Raw genomic sequence first — 22,377 nt, 5'->3', positions numbered from 1 at the left:
CCTTGGGGTGGCTAGGTGGCATAGTGGATAGAGTACCAGCCCTGGAGTCAGGAGTGCCTGGGTTCAAATCCGGCCTCAGACACTTAGTAATTGCCTAGCTGTGTGGCCTTGGGCAAGCCACTTGACTCTGTTTGCCTTGCAAAAACCTAAAAAAAAAAAGATCTGCCTGCTTGTTAAAAGACTTTATAGAAGAAACAATGAAGTATGCTCAGATTCAACCTAGATACCAGAAGTGTCCCTAGTAGGGTATGAACTGAGGAGGTCCATATGAGATCCCAAGATCTTTCAGTTTCAAGATCCTTTCACAGAACAACTCTTGGAAACTCACAAGTAATATCTACTGAGTCTCAGTTTCCTCAATTGTAAAATGAAAGAGTTGGACAAGATGTTCTTACAGATCCTTTCCAGTCTCAGTTGGACCATTATAGCTGACACCAACACCATTTTGAACTTAAGTCTTGATAGTGCAGTGCCAGGAGGGGAGATGGCTATGAAAACTTGGATCAGCCCAGCTACATGTGAATAACTAGCAGGTTCTCACTAACAGTCCTTAGTCCTACATTTATTCCAATTGCTATGATACTGAAAATATGTCTAGTATGTGTGTGAGCCAACTAACTGCCCTGATGTTAAATAGATTACAAACAGAGATATAACGAGTATATGCTTAACCTCTTCTGTCCTTGTCCATTGTTTTGTGGGAGGATATATGCTTAAAAGACATCCTTTTACCTGGAAAGTCCTACTTCAAAAACTGGAAAATGAATTTTAGTCCTCATTCAGAAATTACCAAGTCAAAGAGACTAGATGTTCGAGTAGAAGGATAAACCATCGGAAGAGAAAGTTGGTTGTCGAATAGGAGAGCTTTTCTCTAAGGTTGGAAAATTAGAGCAAGTTCAGCTGATACAATTAAAATTGGCAATGTTAGACTTGATCTGATTTCACAACTTTATCATCACTTATTCCCCATATTGGCTCACACTGTATGACTGTATGTAGCCACAGTAGCAAAACCAGCAAAACCTGAGCCAGGACTGATACAAACACTAAATTTCCCTTTCTCCCTTTTTTACCACACTGATGACATAAGGAGGTCCAAGATGAGACACTGGTCATGACATACTTCCCAGTTTCCATAGATTTCCTCCCCAGCACTCATTTTACTGCCTTCCCCAACATGTTCTTACCACAATGCTTTCTTTTCATATCAGACCAGTCTCTACCTTCACTACAGCAGCAACCTTCCACTTCTCTGTCATCCCTAAATAGGCTAGTGGAAGCTGCAACTCTATAAGCTCCAACTCAGCCCAATTGTTTCCCACGATGGAAACATGGCCAGAGAATTCTTGCCCATATGAGTGTGATCTCACTCTCTACTTCATTCCACAGTCCTCCAACTTCAGACACTAGTCATGGGAAGAAATGTGCCATCTTGATGTTTGAGGTTGATTACAACTAGCAAGATTATCCTGGGTTGGACTGTGTGTTCTGGGATGGGGACAAGATAGAGAAGAAGTTAAAACTCATATCATCATATCATCCCAACCTGGGTTGGTTGTGGGGTGTGGGGTGAAGCATCATTTGGTACCTTATACATCTGTCCATCTAATTCTTATGACAAGCTTTCCATAGCTTCCATATAGATCTTTGCTGTTGGCTCAGATTATGTGATGACTCTTTTTCTTAGACAGAAGCAATATTATAAGTTATAGGTCAGTGGCTTAGCAATTTTACAAAAGTCAGGAAACCTAAGTTTTAATCTCAATTCTATGATTACTCCATTGACCTTAACATCACTTTTACTCCATAGGCTGAAGGTTCTCATCTTTAACACATGAGTACTGGATTAGATTATCTCTAAAGACCAGTCCACCTCTGAAATTCTGCGACTTGTGTTAGCACTAAACTCCATTCACATTTCAAAGGATACAAGGCACAGCTTTTACTGTGAGCATTACAGAATCTCAGAGTTGGAAGGATCCTTAAAGAAAACCTAACCCATACTTGAATGAGAATTTCTTCTACAAAATTTTCAGCAACATTCCATCAATGCAATAATCAGGGACAATTTTAGAGTACCTGCGACAGAGAATACCATCTGTAATCAGAGAAAGAACTGTGTTGTTTAAACAAAGACCAAAGTCTATTACCTTCATTTTTTAAAGTGTCTTATCTACTACATAATTTTTCTATTTCTAATATTTTATTTCTTCCTCAATGATATGCTTTCTCTCTCAACACATTCAGTTTTGATCAGTGTATAGCATGTATGTAAAGATTATCATACTACCTTTTGTGGAGGGTGGGGGAAAATTGTAAAATTCAAAACCTTATAAAAATGATAGGTAGAAACTACTATTGTATATAATTGGAAAAACAAATATAATATTAATAAAAAAAAGACTGTCAGCAAGTTGTCATCTAGTTCTAGCTTGAAGACCTCCAGTAAGAGACAAATCACTACCTCCAAAAACAGCCTACTGCATCCCTAGATCAAGGGTGGGGAATGTTCGGCCCCCAGGCCATATAAGACCCACAAAATCATTTGATCTGGCACTGCCAAGGTAATCATAGGTGGGATTTTAAATTTAATAAATCTAGGAGCTTTTTAGGGGTAAATGTCTGAACAAGTATAAAAGACTAATTTTTAAGTTTTGGCCCTTGGCAGAAGAAAGTTTTCCTATCCTTGCCTTAGATAGGGCTAATTGTTAGGAAACCTAAATCTGTAAACTAAAAGTCTGCAATTTCTATTCATTATACTTCTTTTTGTCATTTGCAGGCCAAGTGGAATGATCTCTTTTCCTTGTAAGAAGGGCTAAAATGCTTGAAGAACACATCATGAAGGGGAGGCCCTTCAAGACTTCTTTTGATGTCAAAATGTTGTCATCTCAAGGGTCCTTCCCTGGCCTCCAGTTTATCAATGTATTTCCTAAAATGTCTTTCTTGACTGCATCTAATAAAACTGACTGAACACATTAAATACAATATCCCAGATGTGGTCTGATTAGGGTAGGATGCCACAAGACTAGCATCTCTTTTATTCTAGATAACTATAGTCTAGGGTTTAATTAGCTAATTTGGGCTATCATATTGAACCATTAACTTTTACTGAATTTGCATGCCACTAAAAATCTATTTTTAAAAGACAAACTAGTATTTAATCATGTTTTGGAGACAGATGGGTAGTACAGTGGATAGAGCACTAGACCTGGAACAAGGGATTAATACTTCTGTTTACTTCTATCTCCTCACCTATAAATTGGGGACAGTAACAGAGCCTATATGTCCCAGGGTTGTTGGGAGATGATGCTTGGGAAGTGCTTTATAAACCTAAAAGTGCAATAGAAATATCAGTTATTATATGATTGTGGAGCTGATTTTCTGATCCCAAATGTAAGACTTATTAAATAACTGAAATATCAGTCCAATATTCTAGCCCATCCAGATCCCTGGATTAAACCTGATTTTGTCACCTACTGGTAATAGCCATTTCTCCCAATTCTGTTATCTGAAAATGTGATGAGGGGTGCCAACTATGCCTCTATCCAAGTCATTGATAAAAAAAATTAAAGATTTTTCATAATTTTCCTCATATTTGTTATTTGTGCTTGTTTCTTTTTTGTCACTAATAATAAGAAGCCCTAAAAAGCCCTTGGAAGGGTTGTGTACTTGCTTCAGGGATAGAAATGTAGGGAAGAAGCTCTTGGACTGATTCTCATTCTGCAATGGGCCAAGGAGAGGAAAAATCCCTGTTGAAAAGATGAGGCAAGAGAGAAAGGCAGGTGGGCCAATCTGGGGCCTAGGGAAGAAAAGAACAGGGATGACACCAGGTCAGGAAGTCAGTAAGCAAGTAATCAATCAAGACGCATTTATTAAACACCTACTGCTTATCAGGCACACCAAGAAGCTCTGTGTGTGTGTGTGTGTGTGTGTGTGTGTGTGTGTGTGTGTGTGTGTGTTTATATTATTCATGGAATATAAAGCCTTTTGAGCTTTGAGGATTCCCCTGGGCTTGACTTTTCAATGAAACATTTGTCAGCTACACTTCACTCTATCAGTTGTGAAGTGAACCTTTAATAATTCCCTTGAGAATCCAAGAACTATAGGAGAGCCTTGGCATTCCTGGTAACTAGTAGTGGTGTGTTGGTAAATGCATAATAATTGTTTCTCTCAAAAAACACAGCACTTTCAAGTTTAAACTATATTATTAAACATTTTCTCCATCACTTTCTTAAGTTCAGAGACAATTAACAAAACAACAAACTAAATCCTGCTTTGTAGCATTTGCCTATTTCTAAGGTATAATTAAACTAAAAATGTAACGTTGGCTCTAGGATAGTCCTATGCTCACCTGGAGGAGATCTACTGTTTATCAAGTACGGAGAAGATGTGACCCAGAAATCCTGATTGTGGGAGGATGAAGGTACAGGTTCCTAGCTTGGCATGGAACTGGTGACACCATAGCAACAGAATCCTAGAATTACAGAGTTGGAGGAACCTCGGAGGCCATCGAGGGGAGAGCTACTTGCTAAAGCAAACCCTTGCACAAATGAGCTCATTCTTTCCAGTTTCTCCAGCAGTTATCTCTAACATTTCTCCTTTTTCCCTAATCTTCAATTTCCTTCTTCTATTGGCCTTTTCCTTACTGCTCCATAAACATCCCTCATCCTCCCTGATTCATTCATACTTGCTATGCTTCTGTACCTTATCTCCCTTTCATGGTTAAAGTTCTGAGAAAGTGATCTACAACTGGTACCTCCACTCTCTTTCCTCTCATACTCTTTTGAGCTCTCTACACTCTGGCTTCCAACATAAACTGCTCTCTCCAAAGTTACCGGTGATCTCTTCAGTGCTAAATCTAATGCTCCTTTCTCAGTTCTCATCCTTCTTGACCTCTCTGCAACATTTTACATGGTCAGTTGTTCACATCTTGATATTCTGTTTTCTCAAAGTTCCAAGACACTATTTACATTCTCCTCCTTTCTTTTTGATAGCTCCTTCTTGGTCGCCAGGTTATAGCCACTACCTGTGGCTGCCCTCCAAGGCTCCACCTAGGATCTCTTCTCTTCTTTTTCTATACTTTTTCACTTGAGGATCTTGTCATTCCCATGGATTCAATGATCATCTCTATGAAGATGATTCTCAAATCTATCCAGGCCTAATCTCTCTTCTGACCTCCACCCAGCTGCCTGTTGAGCATCTCAAACCGGATCTATCCTCAGCATCTTAAATTCAACACATTCATTGTCTTTCCCTCCAAATCAACCTTTCTTCCTAACTTTTCTGTTATTCTTTTTACCCAGTCTTACAATCCAGTTGTTATCCTCAACTTCTCATGCTTACTCACTATATCTAGCCTATTGCCAAGTCCTATGTATTTATAACATCATGATGTCTTCATAATATCTTTCTTATATGTAAGTCTCCCTCCTTGTCTCTGGTGACATACTACCATTCTAGTGTAGACTATTATCACTCCATGCCTATTTTATTAGAATAGCCTGCTAGTTGATCTCCCTGTCCCAAGTTTCTTCTTACTTCAGTTCATCCACTCACTCAGTTATTAAACTGATCTCCCTAAAGCAAAGCTCTGATCTTGCCACCCTCCTTCTTCCCCCTAGTCAATAAACTTCAGCGTTGATAATCAACCACCAAATATATAAAATCCTATGTTTGATTTTTAAAGCCCTTCCCAACCTGGCCCCTTCCTTCTTTTCTAGTCTTATTCCTTATTCTCCTCCATATATACTCTGCATAGTGATAATAAACTCAGATCAGACACTACTTCTCCAAAATCTATGTATTTTCACTGACTGGCCCCTTCCTAGAAGGAATGGCACCCCCTCTTTATCTTTACCTCCTGGGTTCCCTCAAGTCCCAGATAAAACCCAAGCAAGAAGTTGTTCTCAGTTACCCTTAACACTGTGGTTCCCTCTAAAGTTATCTCTAATTCATCCTATAGATATTTTGTATAGAGTTGTCCCCCTATGAACTCCTTGGAAACAGGCATTATTTCTGCCTTTCTTTGTACATTGGGACAAAGGTAGAGTACCTGGCATAAGTTGGCTCCTAATCAATGCTGGCTGACTTGACTTGATCATATCTAGAATTTATTATCATCCCCTCTATGACATTCTTGACAAGAGCCTACACAACCTCCACTTGAAGATCTCTATTGATGGGAAGCTCAATCTTTGATAAAGCAGCCCATTTCAATTTTGAACAGCTGTATTAGGAAAATTTTCCCAACATTGAAATCTATTTTTGTTATTTCCATCCAATAAGCATCTCTGTAACTTTAGGAATCAAGCAAAATAAAATAAATCTTTCTTTCACATAAAATTCCTTTAAATACCTGAAAATGTGTCTTCATTCACCTGAGTCTTTTCTTTTCCATGTTGAATATCTGGAGTTTTTTCAATTACCAAGTCTTTCTAAAACTATTTGTGGATAAAATGTTATGAGTGATCTGGAAAATAGGCTATGATATTCTACAAGTTAATTGACATCAACTCATGATGATAAACCATTCACAAAATTTGGGAAGATAAATGGAGCATGATAGAGCAACACTCAGTATCCACGCCTCACTTGCATCCATCTATCTTCATTATACCTCTCACAAAGGTTTATTGTAAATGGGGAATTTTCTTCAAGAGAGCTAGGATCAGGTCCACATACAATGATATTTAATCTTTTGGTTCTGTATCTTTGTACCCACTGCCCCCTGCCTTGAATACACCACCTTTTTATCTCTACCTCTAAGAGCCTTTGAGACAAAGTTCTGAGGCCATCTTCTACACAAAACCTTTGCTGACTCCCCCAAGTATTGACACTCCATTTCAAAATTACTTTTTGTTAATGTTTGATTAATTTTGTACACAGAAACACTGTGAATTCTTTAATTTTTGTCTTTGAATTTCCACTAGAAATAGGTACATAATAGACATTTAATAACAGATTGAAATAGATAGAAATCTTGATTGGGGGGACCATGAAGGTATATTAATCATTTTTGCCTCTACTCTACACTCTGGAATTACTTCTGCTACTAGATGGGGGAGGGGACCCTAAACTAATGGTCTGGGGATCAGTCTCCAATTGTTTCACTTCTGGTACATATTCTGAATGTCTGTCCTACTTCTAGTGACTAGATTTCTTAATCATTCAAATAATGTAAAAATACCTTTTGTTTTTACATAATAATTATTTCTGAATATGTTCTCTCTCCTCCTCTCTATTAGATAAACAAAAGCAAAAATAACAATAACAACACCACCTGAGCTACCAGTTGAGCATCTGACAATACATAAAGCATTCCATATCCCTAGTCCCCCACCTCTTCATACAAAAGAGAGATTCATTTTCCCCTCTCTTCTCTGGGCCAGTATGAGCCACTGTAATTATACAAAACTCTTGCTTTTTTTGTCTCGTATGTGTATGACACACAAACTGGCCTACCTACTTTTCCCTAACTCAGTTCTATCTCCTAACTCCTTGTATGCACCCACTCCTTACCTCTCCTTCTTGGAGTTCCTAGCTTCCCGATAATTATATAGCATTCTTTCTTATTTTGTTTTTCTCTTGTATATGTGTGACTAATCCCCATCTAACATTGTATAATAGGTTCCTGTCCTATCTAGTGAGCCCCTGTGCTAAATTTATTCAATTTCCAGGGATGAGGGTCCTTTCCATCTTGGTTCTATAATTTTTTTTTTTAATATTTCATTGATGCTCTTTTAAAACGATATTGCTGTCACTTCTCAATGGCATTCTCCTTCCCCACTCCTGCCATAGATCCTTCCTTTTAACAAATTAATATAGACAGATATAGCAAATACATTATTAAAAAATTATTTCAGGGACTGAAAGTCTCTGCCTAAACCTCACTCCCTTTATTTGGATCTCTGTTTCCTGACACTGGACCTCTTGACTCCAACTACCTGTTTGAACTTCTTCCTTTTTTTCTTTTTTTAGGTTTTTGCAAGGCAAATGGGGTTAAATGGCTTGCCCAAGGCCGCACGGCTAGGTAATCATTAAGTGTCTGAGGCCGGATTTGAACCAAGGTTCTCCTGACACTCCAGGGCCAGTGCTCTATCCACTGTGCCACCTAGCCTCCCCGAACTTCTTCCTTTTAGCATCAATTCTGAAATCCATGATCATCTACCTGCCTTATCCCTTTAAGATCATATAAATGCCAGCCAATGCTAGTTTAACCTGTTCTGCTGCTAAATAAGACCCAATTCTAGGTTTCACCAAGCTTTAAGACATTTTGAGCCCAGATTAGGGATGTCAAGAATCCCAAACTCAATTCATGTTTCAATATCCCTAGTAGCAATGATTTTGCTGAACTGGGTTTTCCTTCCACAGATGCAGTTTGAGATTCCTCTGGATCGGTTTGATAGTCTAGGATAGTTGGGGATAGATATTACCTGGAAATCATCCTAGGGAGAATTGAGATCAGGTGGTCTTCAGATTACAGGCATACACCTTTTTACCAGATGTACACTGATAGGCCTGTCAGGATGCCTCCTCTACCAGTGCAGTTTGGGAGAGTCTAGGGTCATCTCTCTGCCATAACTATCATAGGAGACCTTTACTGGGGTAGATTGATTATAACAAATCATTTTCTCTGGATAGACCAAATGTCGGTGGCTCTGCAAAGGGTGATAGCTACCTGGTAGGTGGTTGTTTAGAACCAGAGGAACTCAGTTCTAATCTACCTGTGTGATCATTGAAAAGTCACTTGACCTCTGTTTCTTCATTGATAAAGTATAAGCTTCTTTCTTTTTAAATTTATTTATTTTGAATTTTACAATTTTTTTCTCCTTAATCTTGCTTCCCTCCCCCCCACCCCCACAGAAGGCAGTCTGTTAGTTTTTACATTAAGTGTAAGTTTCTTAAGAGAAGACTTTAATTTTTATCTCTTGTATATCTAACACTTTGCCTTGTTTACTGATTGATGCTCATTCCTAAAACTGATTAAATGATCAAAGACAATCTCCAAATTGTAATTCCAGTTATCAATGTCTCTTTTCTTTAATCCATTCTCCCAAAGAGATGTCAAAATAATCCCACTAATGCATCTGACCACACTCCTTTTCCTGCTCAAAAAATATCAGTGTCTTCCTTTTGCCCCGAAGATAAAAGTCAGATTCCTCAGCTTGGTAATTAAAGACCTTTCCTGGCTTATTCTACATTATTCCATTTTCACAGACCCTATTTGGCATCACACTGGACTATTTACTGTTCCCTAATTCAATATTATATCTTTTGCATATCTGGAATTCACTCTCTCCTTACTGCTTCTCTTAAAATTTCAAGCTTTCTGAATCTCTTGTTTTACTATAGTTTCTTCCCAAGGGAGTTACCTCACAAGTCAAAACATCACTTTGGTTCTCTTTGAGAACAAAGGACAAACACCACCACACCAAATTCCAATACATGTCTGGAATTCTCTCCCTCCTTTTCTCTGGCAGTTCTTTTTTTTTTTTGGCTTCCTTCAAGTCACACCTAAAACCCCATCTTCCACAAGAAATCTTTTCTGAGTTTAATGTTGTGCCTTCTCGTCAGTCATTGATAGTCTCCAATTTGTCATATATATATATATATATATATATATATATATATATACATACATATATAATATCTTGTAGGCACATATTTGTTTATCTTTTATTCCCTCCTCTCGTATTAGTCTGTGAATTCCTTGAGAGCTGGGGTTGGTTTTTTTGCCTTTCTTTGTATCCTCTTCTCCCCCCGCAAAGCTGAGATCATTTCTGGGAACACAGTAGGCTCTTAATAACTGCTTATTGACTAAGGGCAAGGATTAGTTTGCATGTTTGTTTTTGTAATCCCAGAATCTAGCACAGTTCCTTGTATATAGTAGACTATTAATAAATATTTATTGGTTTTGGATTGTATTGAAGCAGGTGCACAGACACCCCCTTGTACCACCTTCCCCAATAGCCACAGTCTATTAGAGAGATGGAGGGCCATCTGGCAGCCCCTAACACATCCTCCAGTTCTTTCCCCCTCCCTCCTGTTGCTGCCTATTCTGGGTTTTCATGGGAGGGAGGGAGGGAGGGAGAGATGGAATCAGTGATACCCCTAAGACCATGAAATATTAATCCACTATAGAAGGATCTTATTACAGTCTAAGCTAACCCTGTATTGACCCCTGGCTCTCTGGCTCCATTCCTGCCTTCTGATCCCATCCTAGCCAGGGGAAAGAGAGATCAGTATTCCTTTTTCTGAAGGGTAGGTAGAGTCTGCTAGAGAGGTGAGCGCAGGATCGTTAAGAGAATTAAGGCCCAATGCCCTAAGACTCCTTTTCTACGCATCATGGCAAGGGAAATGTTCTCCTCTTATAATCTTTTGCAAGCAACAAACAACCTTTTGCCCTCTTGTTCAATCATATAGGTTGGAGAAGATTCTCTGTGAATTTTTTGAGATACTCATCTGAATTTAGTTCTTTAATCTGCAACAAGCTTTTGCCCTTACTAATACTTATCCTGGGTCCATCATGGGAAAACCCCAGAGGTCATCATGAGCAACCCAACTCCCATCTCAGAATTCTGTACAAACCTATATTTTCCTCAAATCTGAAATTGCCCCCTCTCTACACAGACAGATATACATACCTGGACCCCTTCTCCCTGTGCTCTATCCCTCTACCACAACTCAGAACCCAGATATCTTTTCCCTTTGGATCTCTCTCCTCCCTCCACACCCAAACTAACACTTCTCTCCTGTCTTCACATATCCTAGCCAGATTCCCCTTGAGAATGAGATCAACTTAGCTCCAGGGATTTATAATCTGGAAAAATGCCCCCTTGACATCCCCTTTGGGGTTTGTGGAAGTCCCCTTCATACCGTAGAGGCTGGCTGTGGCTAGCCCCATCAGAGCCACCATCTGGGGATACATCCTGTTCAGAGGACTGGAGCTGGCGAAGCTCATCTGGTTGCAGGGCTTGGTACCAGGCTGGGGTCCCCCCCTCAGGGGTTAGAACAGGGCTGGTTGCCTCCTCAACCCCCCTGTTCCCCGGCGGCTTCACCATAGTCCCCGGGAGCTGCAGGAACCGCTGCATTGGCGTCATCAGGCTTCGTGCTTCGGATACCAAGGTTCCCTGGAGACCCCTAAATCTGGTCCCAGACACCAAGGGTCCCCCCCCAGGCAGACAGAGTCCGCCTCCTTCTTCTCTCCCCTCCTCTCTTCTCCCCAGCTGATCTGTGACTCAGTCCCTGCTTCAGTGAGTCCTCACTGATACTTCACCCGCCCAAGCTCCACGGAAACTCAGAAATATGATGCTGTTATGGGACAGCTGGAGTCTAGATGGTAAAGCAATGAGAAGGGGAGGGAGAAGAGGGCAGTAGGGGTCAGCTCCAATTTCCTCTTTTCTTCTAAGAGATTCTGAAGGAAGATTTATGTCGTGGTGGTGATGGGGAGGGAATGTGAATATTATTTGGTAACTAAGCTAGCTTCCAAAGGAAATCCCAACTCATGAGGTTTTGTGGAGTTTTTGTGGTGTTTGTGAAGAAAGAGGGATGGGGAGATATGAGTAGATATAGATATGGAAGAAAGTTAATATAAGATGAGGGACAGAAATAGGAATGGGGGTGGTAATGAGTGATGAAGAAATCAAGATGGGATATAGCAAGATTAGGGCAGAGATATTGATGGTAATTCTGAGGAAAGAGTATGGTGGCATGGGAAAGTAGATGGCACATGAGGAAGTTATTGAGTCATAGGACTGCAGACAAGAAGAGACTTTAAGAGTTCATAACCTTTTTTGTGTCAGTCCCCTTCTCAGAATTTTTAAAATAATTTTTAAAAATAATTTAAAATAATTTTTTAAAAATTATATAAAGAAAATGCTAAATTTCAGTTAGAGGTTAATGAAAATTAAAATATATTTTTCCCTATCTCAGGACACAGATCCTCTGAAATGTATGGACTTTAGATTAAAAATTCCTGTAATATCATTTTATAGATGGGACCTAAACAGGGTTCCTAACATGAAGTCACACATCTAATTTTAGTGGCAGGGCTCTGCATGAGAACCCTGATCTCTTAAATGCCAAGCCTAGTGCTCTTTCCATGTGTCCTCATAACCACCTTCCTTTGTGAATGAGGAAGACACTTCAGAGACAGTTGCTGAGTTTAGATTTCTCTCTGAATTACAAATGAGTCTTATTTCAGACTAAGTCTCCGACATTATCATCTAACTCTTTTCTCTGATCTCAAAGTAGCTCATTGCAAAGGATAAGGCAGGGGCATAAGACTCTGAGTACTAATCAAGAAAAAAACAGTTGGAGAAGTCTCTCTGTGATTGTGCCAGACAAGCCACTGGATCCTAAGAAGGACTAAATTTCATTTACATTCCATTTAATATGAGCATTTTGGAGAGACCAGAAATTTGATTTAGTCTGTAACTTTCCTCACAGTAACAGTTATCTACTGTGTGTGGAACCCTCAGAAAAGCTCAAAGGGTTATTTTGATTATTTCAGGGTCTAGCAGGTAAGGGAGAAGCTAGAGACTGTACTGTTTTTAGGCAGCATGAGGAGAGAATACTTTGCTTCCATCCCAAGTCCTTAGTCTAAGTGGGAGATGGCAGTGAAATTTAAACAGAAATTATAACAATAATGATGAACATAAAAGCTGACATTTAGAAAGTGTTCTAAGTATTCCAAGAGCCTTCCTCATAACACCCTGTGAGGCAAGACACTAAAATGACTTTAAGAATAAGACCATTAGTCAAAAGATATGCAAAGGCAATTTACAGATGAGGAAATCAAAGCAATCCATAGTCATATGAAAAATTGTTCTAAATCATTACTTATTAGAGAAATGCAAATTAAAGCATCTCTGAGGTACCACCTCACACCTCTCAGACTGGCCAGTATGACCAGAAAGGACAATGATCAATGTTGGAAGGGATGTGGGAAATATGGGACACAAATACATTGTTGGTGGAGCTGTGAACTCATCCAACCTTTCTGGAGAGCAGTTTGGAATTGTGCCCAAAGGGTTACAAAAATGTGCATACCCTTTGATCCAGCAATACCACTACTGGGTCTATACCCTGAAGAGATAAAGAAAAAGGGTAAAAACATCACTTGTACAAAGATATTCATAGCAACCCTGTTTGTGGTGGCAAAGAATTGGAAATTAAGTAAATGTCCTTCCATTTGGGAATGGTTTAACAAACTGTGGTATATGTATATCATAGAACACTATTGTTCTATTAGAAACAAGGAGGGATAGGAATTCAGGGAAGCCTGGAGGGATTTGCATGAACTGATGCTGAGTGAGATGAGCAGAACCAGAAACACCCTAACAGCAACATGGGAGTGATGATCAACCTTGATGGACTTGCTCATTCCATCAGTGCAACAGGTAGGGACAATTTGGGGCCGTCTGGGATGGAGAATACCATCTGGATCCAGAGAAAGAACTGTTAAGTTTGAACACAGACCAGACTATTACCTTTAACTTAGGGGAAAAAACCACTGTTATTTTATTATGTAATTTTGCTATCTCTTATACTTTATTTTTCTTCCTTGAAGATATAATTTCTCTCTCATTACACTTAACTTAGATCAATGTATACCATGGAAACAATGTAAAGACTAACAGACTGCCTTCTGTGGGGGTAGGGGGAGGGAAGCAAGATTCGGGGGGGGGGGGAAATTGTAAAACTCAAAATAAATAAAAATCTTTCTAAAATAGAAAAAAAAAAGAAATAAGAAAAAAGGATAAGACCATTAATCTCCCAATTGCAGCTGATAAAATGGAGTTGCATTGGGAGAAAGAGTTATGAAAGGGGTGGCTAGGTGGCATAGTAGATAAAACACGGGCCCTGGAGTCAGAGTACCTGGGTTCAAATCCGGACTCAGACATTTAATAATTACCTAGGTGTGTGGCCTTGGGCAAGCCACTTAACCCCATTTGCCTTGAAAAAGTCTAAAAAAAAAAGGGTTATGAAGGAAACATTCTTCCTATCTTCTCCATAACTACTGAGGGTACCATTATCCTCCCAGTTACCCAGGCTCACAACTCCTACTCTTTACCTTTTCTCCCCCTACCATAACCAATCTTTTGCCAAGTGATGTTGACTCTACCTTTGTAAAAGATGGAATGTATTCTCTTGTTTCTCTGCCACTGTCACCCTGCCAGTGAAGATGATTATCACCTCAACCTGGACTATATGAAGTATTTTTCTGGTTGGTCTCCCCACTATAAGTTTCTTCCTACTCTAGGCCAACCCACATTCAGTTATTGAGGTGATTTTTCTTAAATTTAAGGTCTGACCTTACTGTTGCTGCTGTTGCTATTCAGTTGTTTCTGACACTCTGTGATCCCATTTGGGGTTTTCCTTGCAAAGTTACTGGAGTGGTTTTGCCATTTCCTTCTCCAGTTCATTGTATAGATGAGGAAACTGAGGCAAATGAGGTTAAGTACTTGTTCAGGGTCACAGGGTCTGAGGCCAGATTTGAACTCAGGAAGATGAGTTCCAAAACTAGTAACTACCCTGTCAGATCTTATTATCTACTCAGTAAACACCAATACCTTTCCCCCATACCCCCACTTCTGGGATAAAATTTTAAATCCTCTGGTACTCAAAGCCTTTCAACACCTGGACCTCCCCCTCCCCCTCCCCAACTTCTCCAGTCTTTTTTTTTTGGTTTTTGCAAGGCAAATGGAGTTAAGTGGCTTGCCCAAGGCCACACAGCTAGGTAATCATTCAGCCAGTCTTCTTACTCTTTATCCCTTCAGCCCTCTACTTTTCTTACTCTGGGATTGTCTACAGGCTGACCCCTTGCCTAGAATGGTCTCCCTCCTTCCTTTTATTGTCTCCTGGCTTCAGATTTAAATCCCAACCAAAATCCCACCTTCTACAGGACGCATTTCCTGATTCTCCTTAATTGCAGTACTTTTCTTCTCTTGATTATACATAGCAGTTAACGTGTCTCCCCCAGTCTAATCTGTGAGCTTCTTGAGTGCAGGGACTGTCTTTCTCTTTCTTTGTATCCCTAGAGTTTATTGATTTACTGGACCAGAGGCAGGGACAAGAAGTGTGGGGTGGCCAGAGATGCGAGGAATATGACAGACATGAGCCTCCAAATTACAGAAACAGGGCATTAGAGGGCTTGGGGATGACGATTTCCACAGCAGAAGGGAGCCTGATACTTCTGACAAGTGATACCATTTGTTAACTTCCTCCCCAACTCCAATATAGCATTCTTCCCTGGGCAAGAACATCCTCTGGCTTAGACTCTGAGCCTAGAAGCAAAACAGGATGCCTCCTGGAGGAGGGCTTCACGGAGGCCCTTGGGTGGGTGGGGCGATGCTGGAACACGGGATTGAAGTAGGAAGGACTCTGAGTTAGGATTTGGGGGCAGGAGCAACTGGGAAGGGGGTACAGATGGAAAGGGAGGGAAAGCATCCAGGAAGGAGTTTGAGCTCGGCTCCCCGGAGCAGAGGAGAAGCCTGGATAGCCCGCCGGGTCAGAACCAGCGTCCGTCTGGGCACTGCCGTCCATAGGGTGGGGAGAGCAGCTGAGGGGGAGGGGAGAGAAGAGGGGTGGTCACCCCAGCCAGCTGCGCTGGACAGGGGAGGCTCCAGCTCACAACAGCAAGCCTGGGTGAGAGGAGCCCCGCAGAAAGGCCATTGAGGACGCAAAGCAGGCCGCTACAGCAGGCGCCTCCAAGCCAGGCACCCCCTAGCTCCCCGTTCTCCACCCCGACGTCAGAGGCCAGACCGGGCTGAGGGAGGAGCTGGGGAGCAGGAGGCGGAGGAAGAGCTGTCCATGGTCCGGGCCTGACGCGGGACGCCAGGAGACCTCAGGAGGGGGTGGCCAAGATGGGGGCCCCACACGGGGACCTCCCCAAACGGACCCAGCTCCCCCCGGGCGGCCCGCTCCAGTGCTCGGATACTGGGTTCCAGCGATGAACCTGGCTTCCGCTCTTGGTCCTCCAGTCTCTTCCACTATTTCTCCCCAAATCTCTGCACCTCTAGATTTCCCCTCCCTCCCCTGCACGCCATCCCAGGCCTCCGCCAGCCCCTTGGGTGCTCTGCCACTGGCCTTCCGCCCTCTTCCCTCTATCCCCCCGCAGTAGGTCTCCAGGTTTCCTCCTGCCCCCAGGTCTCCCCAAGATCCTCCACCCCCCTTCCAACCAGGTCTTCGACCGTCCCCCCAATTCCCTGCACGATGCCAGCCCGTTCCGACAATGCCCAGGCCGCCCTGTGGAGCCTTCCCACAAAGCCTTCTCCCAGGTGCATAGTCCAGGTCCCCCTCCTCTGCCCTTGCACCTCCTCATGCGGATTCCGGCTCCCCACCCTCTGGTCTGGGCCTCGGGTCTCCCCCAGTACATCCTTCAGCCTTCCCTGGCCCTTTTCCCAGCCCCAGCTGGACCTGGGCCGGGGACTTGAATCTGGGGCCCAGACCGGGGGCCTCGCTTGTAAGAGATCTGAGACAAGGATGCGGGATGGGGGGGGGCAAGAATGACCCCTGCCCTCTAAGCGCTGCAAGCGCGGGCCCCCCCATCCCGGGCCTCGCTGGCTAGGGGAGCCCCGCCCCTCCCCACAAATCTCGGGCCCCGCTGCAGGGCCGGGAGCCCCCCAGCCCGCCCCACCTGCCCGGGCCCCGCCTCACCGCTTGTAGTCGGAGGAGAAGATGCCGCCGCTGGCCGGGTCGTGGCCGTACTCGGGCTCCCCCAGGCTGGAGGCGCCGCCCTTGTCCTCACCGTAGGCTGGGGCGGCCGACATGGTGGTGGTGGTCGGCCCGGGAGGTGCAGGCAAGCACAGTGGCGGCCCGGGAGGTGCAGGCAAGCACAGTGGCGGGGAGATGGGGAGCAGGGCTGGAGAGCGCCTTAAAGGGCCAGGCTCCCGGAGAGGAAGTGGGGGGAGGTGGGAAAGGGGGGCTGGAGGGAGGGGTGTGGATTTTGCAGCAGGCACCTGGCTCCTCCCCGCCCCAAAGAGGAGCTGTGACGTCATCCTCACGTGGACAAGGAAATCCCCCTCCCCAAAGGGCGTCCCTTCCTCTTAAAGGGATAGAAGGAGGTTGCAAGCATCACCGGCTAGGGGGCTTCCTCGCCCCGAGGAGAAAGGGGGGGCTAGACCTTGGAAAGAATAAGCTATCGTCTGATGATGGGAGGAGGGAGTTGAGGGACACCGCGAATTGGTTAGTGATGTCCCTTCTGACACATCCTTGACTGTGTGACCTTAGGCGAGTCCTCTGTCCTCTAGTCTGGACAACTTTCCAAGAATAGCAAGAGAAGATCCTGCCTGGCATCGGAGGGGAAGTTCCCTCATCTAAATGTTCCCCAACAATGAAATCTCAAGTCCACCTAACCCCGATTTACCATTATGTGCTAGGAGCCAGATTGATCAAAAACAAAACCAAGCTTCGGGTGACTGTTTGTATCCGTTTGCATTCAGCCTTGAGAGGTTCATCTTGCTCATTAGAAGTGACTGGGGGGGGGGGGGGCAGCTAAGGCAGACAGAGCACCGGCTCTGGAGTCAAGAGGACCCGAGTACACATCCGACCTTGGACACTTGATATGCCTAGCTGTGGGACACTGGGTAAGTCACTTTTGCTTTGCAAAAACAAACCAAAAAAGAAGTGACTCGAGATTATAATGGGGAGGAGGTAGGAAATAGACCTATCTTCTGCGATCTCTCATCATGTAGCACCCAAAATCTTACTTTAAATAAGATTTAATTCCAAGAATTTAGAGTGGAAGGGAGGTTTGAACCTTCTAGTCCACTCCCTTCACTTTACAGAAAACTAAACCCAAACATCTGCCATCTCAGAACCACTAGGAAAACCACTCGCACTCAGACTTCAGTTCTCTTTTGCTGGAATGGGGGTGGGAAGTAGGAGAAGATAAAGATTATACGATTGAAAGATGGTGCTTTATACTTAGGATTCGCCTAGGTTTGTTGTTTGGTTACCATTGGATATAGTCCTAACTCATTGTTGATCTCTTGTACCTACCTGAGAATTTTGTTCCTGTAATTAGTTACAGGAGCAAAATTTATGTGGGATTTGTGCTGTGCATCCTCATTAGATAAGGGAATTTTGTGGGCCTCCCTTCCTACACAGGTCTCTCCTGTGCTTAATACATGTGTTGAAGAGGGAGGAGAGTAGAACCAAAAGAATAATAGGAGCTTTGATTAGAACTATGTTGTTTTTTTTTACAATAAATGCAAGTTATACATGCCTCACAGTGTAGAAGGTTAAAAAGATCCAAGGAAATAAAGAGAATATGTTTTAGGATCACGTCAGTATGTACTTGTTTCAAGCTAGGGTTAAGATGGGCTTTGTAAAGAAGTTAGGTTTATAATCATTCTGGTATTTTAGGGGTGCAGCAAGGCAAGAGGATTCCTTCCCCTCCCCTTTCAGTTTACATTTCATTTTTCTTATTTTCTTCTGTTCATCTCTCTGTTTGAATACCTATATTTGTCGATGGAAATAAAAGTTAATTTTAGATTAAAATAAATGAACTTTATTGCATTCCAAGTTGACTTCCCAAGAGAATGCAGAGAAAAGAATGCTATATTTGAGTGGTGAGGGCCTAGGTTCAAATTCTGACTTTTCTACTTAGTCCCTATGTGATCTTAGATGGATTACTGAACTTCCCGGGTCCTTGGTTTCCTTGTCTGGAGTAGAGATTTCTTATCTTTTCTGCCTTGAATCCTAACTTGAAAGAAAAGAGACAGATGGGGGACAGAAAAATAAAGAAGAAAATGCAGACAGTTCTTTAAACTTTCCACAGTCAGGAGGTCTTGAATCACATAGATCCAAAAATGAAAGGGAAATGGAATATTACCTAGTCCAGATATATCAAGCTTGTTGCCAACACTCCAGATTAAAATGTAACATCCAACAATCCTTCCATGTGACCTCTTTTTATTTGAATTTTATTTCTTGTTCAATCAGTTCATGTCTGACACTTTTAAGGGGTTACTTGACAGATATTGGATTGGTTTGCCATTCCCTTAGCTTATTTTGTAGAATAGGAACCTGAGACAGCATTAAATGATTGATCCAGAGTCACATAGATGGTATCAGAGGCTGGATTTGAACTCAAGTCTTTCTGTTACACTATCCACTATGCCAGCTTCTATAACAATGTGAAAAAAACAACATATTAATGTGAATAGACCTGGAAGAACCAACTTCCTGGATAGGGAAACTGAGGTACAGTAAGGGCTTGCCCACGTGGAGGTTAATGGTAGAATCCAGGCTCAGATCTTGGGTTTTCTTTTTGTTGTTATTGTTTTTGTTCTTTGGTCTCTTAAGTCTTTTCAGTTTTCTTCTGTTCTAGCAGCAGAGGAACTAACAGTTTTAAGGGGTATGCCTCTATCTATTCAATAAATATTGATGTGTGAGGCATGGTTTACGTGTATTCCCCAAAAGACTAAGAAAAATGTCCCTGGTCAAGAGGTCAAACACAATACAAGCTATCTTACCCATGACTAGTCCCTGCATCCAACTCTTGTTGGAAACATTCATATTTATCTATTATATCATGCCAACTCATTATTATTTACTGACCCATGGGTAGGTTTAGTATTCAAGTTAATTTCTTAAATAGGGCACTGATGAGTAAATCAAGGGTTAGATAAGAGAGCTGAGCCCAAAGTCTGGAAGACCTGAGTTCAAATGAGTTCAAATTCAAGGCACTGACCTAACTATTGGAATCCTTCCCAAACAAATCTCAACCCCTCTGAATCAAAGGGTTCATCAAATTCCCTCTCCACCTTTATCATAACCCCATGGGAAACAGAGAATTCCCTAAGAACTGCAGTGCCCTCTAGTGATACATAGACCTTAAGACCTGGAGTTCCCTGGTCCAGGTTTCTTGGAGAATGCTTGTAAGATTGATAAATTGGTTAATTGATTAGGGTAGAATTTGGAAGAATTTTTGACTGCAAAAGGGGAATTTGTTGGGGGTTTTTGGCACAACTCTTTGAGGTAGTTACACACCTTTTGAAGGATAAGTTATTGTCTCTAATATAAGGATATTTTAGTTGCTATAAAGGGAAAGAAAAGAATATTTGTATGAGGAACTCTGACAAAAACAGCTTGAAAAGAGATAGGGCCCCTTAGATAGAAATACTTGAAGACACAGAGTGTTCTGAGGACCAGAGAGAAAACCCATCCATCATAAAAATGTACCAAAAGGACCTATTTAAAAAAGCTGCATCATGGCCTATCAGTCCATTTACTTTTAACCATTTTCAGAGTTGGAAGGATAAAGATGATAAATTATAAATCAAATAACTGCAAATATATATGATGATTACATGACACTGTTGTAATTATGTATTATTGATGTGGGTTTCATATCACAGGTTATGAGGAGGCCCTAATTTGGGACATTTGAAGTCAAGGGAGATGAGATGACCAAGTGAAGACTAGGAACAGAAGCTGAAGCTGACTTAGAAGAGTTTGAAGACAGAAGACCCAAAGAATCCAGAAGCTGCTGACAGAAGGGTCAGTAACTAAGTGGTCCCAATCTGCCAAAGTGGGTGCAGGTCAGGTGAGCAATCAGCCTCAGCCCAGGGAAAGAAAGCCTCTGTGGATTTGGGGATGGGAGTCCCAGAGATCATAATGGCTGATATGTACACAACATTTTTCTCATTTTGTGCTTCACCATAAGTGAGGTAATAAGGCAATAAGAACAATTGTTATCTCCAATTTACAGAAGAGGCAACTGAGATTTAGAAAGGTTAAGTGATGTGGCCATTGTCACTCATTCAGTTAGAAAGCATCAGCAGCACCCGGTTAGCTGTCTGTCACTACTACCAAACCAGCTGCCTCAAAAACAGCCTGAGGGAATGGGCCAGAACCACACCACACCCCAACTCTTTTCCTTGATCCCCTTGCTCTTTTAAGGTTCTAAGAATGAAGAAGCCACACCAAGACTGCAGAGAAAAGTGGACTATTAGGCAGTGCAGTGGAAAGAGCACCAGCCCTGGAGTCAGGAGACCTCAGTTCAAATCCTACCTCAGATACTTAATAATTACCTAGCTCTGTGACCTTGGGCAAGTCACTCAACCCCACTGCCTTGCAAAAAATAAAAAAAAACTGCAGAGAACAATTTAAAGACAGTCTATTAAGGTTCTCTTTCTGCAACAGGAAACAAGCAGCATGAGTTGGTTCAAGGGCCCTCTGGGAGATAGAAGATCCAAATCTAGTTTATGGTCAAATTCACGTCCAGATCCACATCCACAGACAGCTGGGAAGAAAGGGGCCTGGGTCATGTTGGCTCCTCAGAGCCCACAACCCCAAGGATTCCTTCCTCCTCCTGCTGGATCACAGCAAGAGGAAAGATTGGAAACTCTCAGAGAGGGCCTGGTCACTATGGTGACAAGGCCAGGATTCTGACCCAGTTCTCAACCTGGAGAAGTCTTGGTGCTGTTTTCAATTGCATCATTTTTCTTCCCCGGGCACATATTTCTTCACCCCACCCCCATCCCCACCTCCAGGATCTCCCCCTCCCCTAGCAGCCATGGGGACCCTTGGGATAGCGATGGGAAGTGGGGTTGCTCTGGCTCATGCCCCTGAAGGGGATTGGGGGCGAGTCCCACCTTAGAACTCTCACTCAGGACACTCAGTTCTTGCAGAGCTGACCCATGGCCGAGGAGGGTCAAGGCGAAGTGGACACAGTTGCTCTGAGTCGGGTGATACGGAAGTACCTCTGCCTCCATGGCCTCCTGGACTCTCCTCTTCAGGGCCTTGTGGTCCACGCCGCCCTTCCTCCGGAGAATTCGCCAAAGCGATCGGGAACGCAGCAGCTGCCGCCGGCCCTGCTTGGACACCATGCCCTCCCAGGGACCCAGAAAAGCCTGGGGTCCCAGGGGTGGCTTGCCTGGGGGTGGGGAGAGGCAGGAGGAGGTGTTTTCATGACTGGGGCAAAGCCTCTTACTTGCAACTCTCCTTACCCTTAACCAATACCATAACCAATATCACTTTCCAATTCATTCAGCCTTCATTGAGACTTGCCATCAAACTCCAACCTCATTTCCCAACCCCCCATCCCTAATCATCATCCCCACCCCTCACCCTTACCCTCAACCACCTGTCATTTCCCAAAGTACATCCCCTCATCTGTCAGCCCTCCTCATCCCATCTTCTGTCCTCTCATCCCTCACTTCAGCCCTATCATTCTCTCACTGCTAATCTTCATTTATCCTCAACTTCTACTAGCCCTATTCCCCCAAACTCTGTCAGTCTTTCTTTTTATCATTTTTGCAAGGTTTTGAGTTTTACAATTTCCCTCTCCCTCTCTTCCCTCCCCCCCAAGAAGGCAATCTGATATAATCTTTACATATACTTCTATGATATCTGCTAGCCCTTCTT

At 42.7% G+C, this 22,377-nt stretch overlaps 1 protein-coding gene across 2 annotated transcripts in view; it reads right to left on the bottom strand.

Moving 5' to 3' along the window:
* Nucleotides 1–16,772, bottom strand: part of AP3B2 (adaptor related protein complex 3 subunit beta 2) — a 50,096-nt gene extending 33,324 nt beyond the window's left edge. The window contains exon 1 of one of the 2 annotated variants that reach the window (XM_074233071.1): nucleotides 16,660–16,772. In XM_074233071.1, the coding sequence (XP_074089172.1) occupies nucleotides 16,660–16,772 (113 nt within the window). Of the gene's footprint in view, nucleotides 1–10,875; nucleotides 11,745–16,659 lie in introns of those variants that run through there. The other variant, XM_074233070.1, reaches the window with a different exon arrangement.
* Between the last annotated feature and the right edge of the window lie 5,605 nt (nucleotides 16,773–22,377).

The sequence above is a fragment of the Macrotis lagotis genome, chromosome 4 (genome assembly GCF_037893015.1).
Source record: "Macrotis lagotis isolate mMagLag1 chromosome 4, bilby.v1.9.chrom.fasta, whole genome shotgun sequence".
Taxonomy (NCBI): Eukaryota; Metazoa; Chordata; class Mammalia; order Peramelemorphia; family Peramelidae; genus Macrotis; species Macrotis lagotis.
The sequence above is the reverse complement of the archived record's forward strand: the minus strand, read 5'-3'. Positions and strand labels throughout refer to the sequence as shown.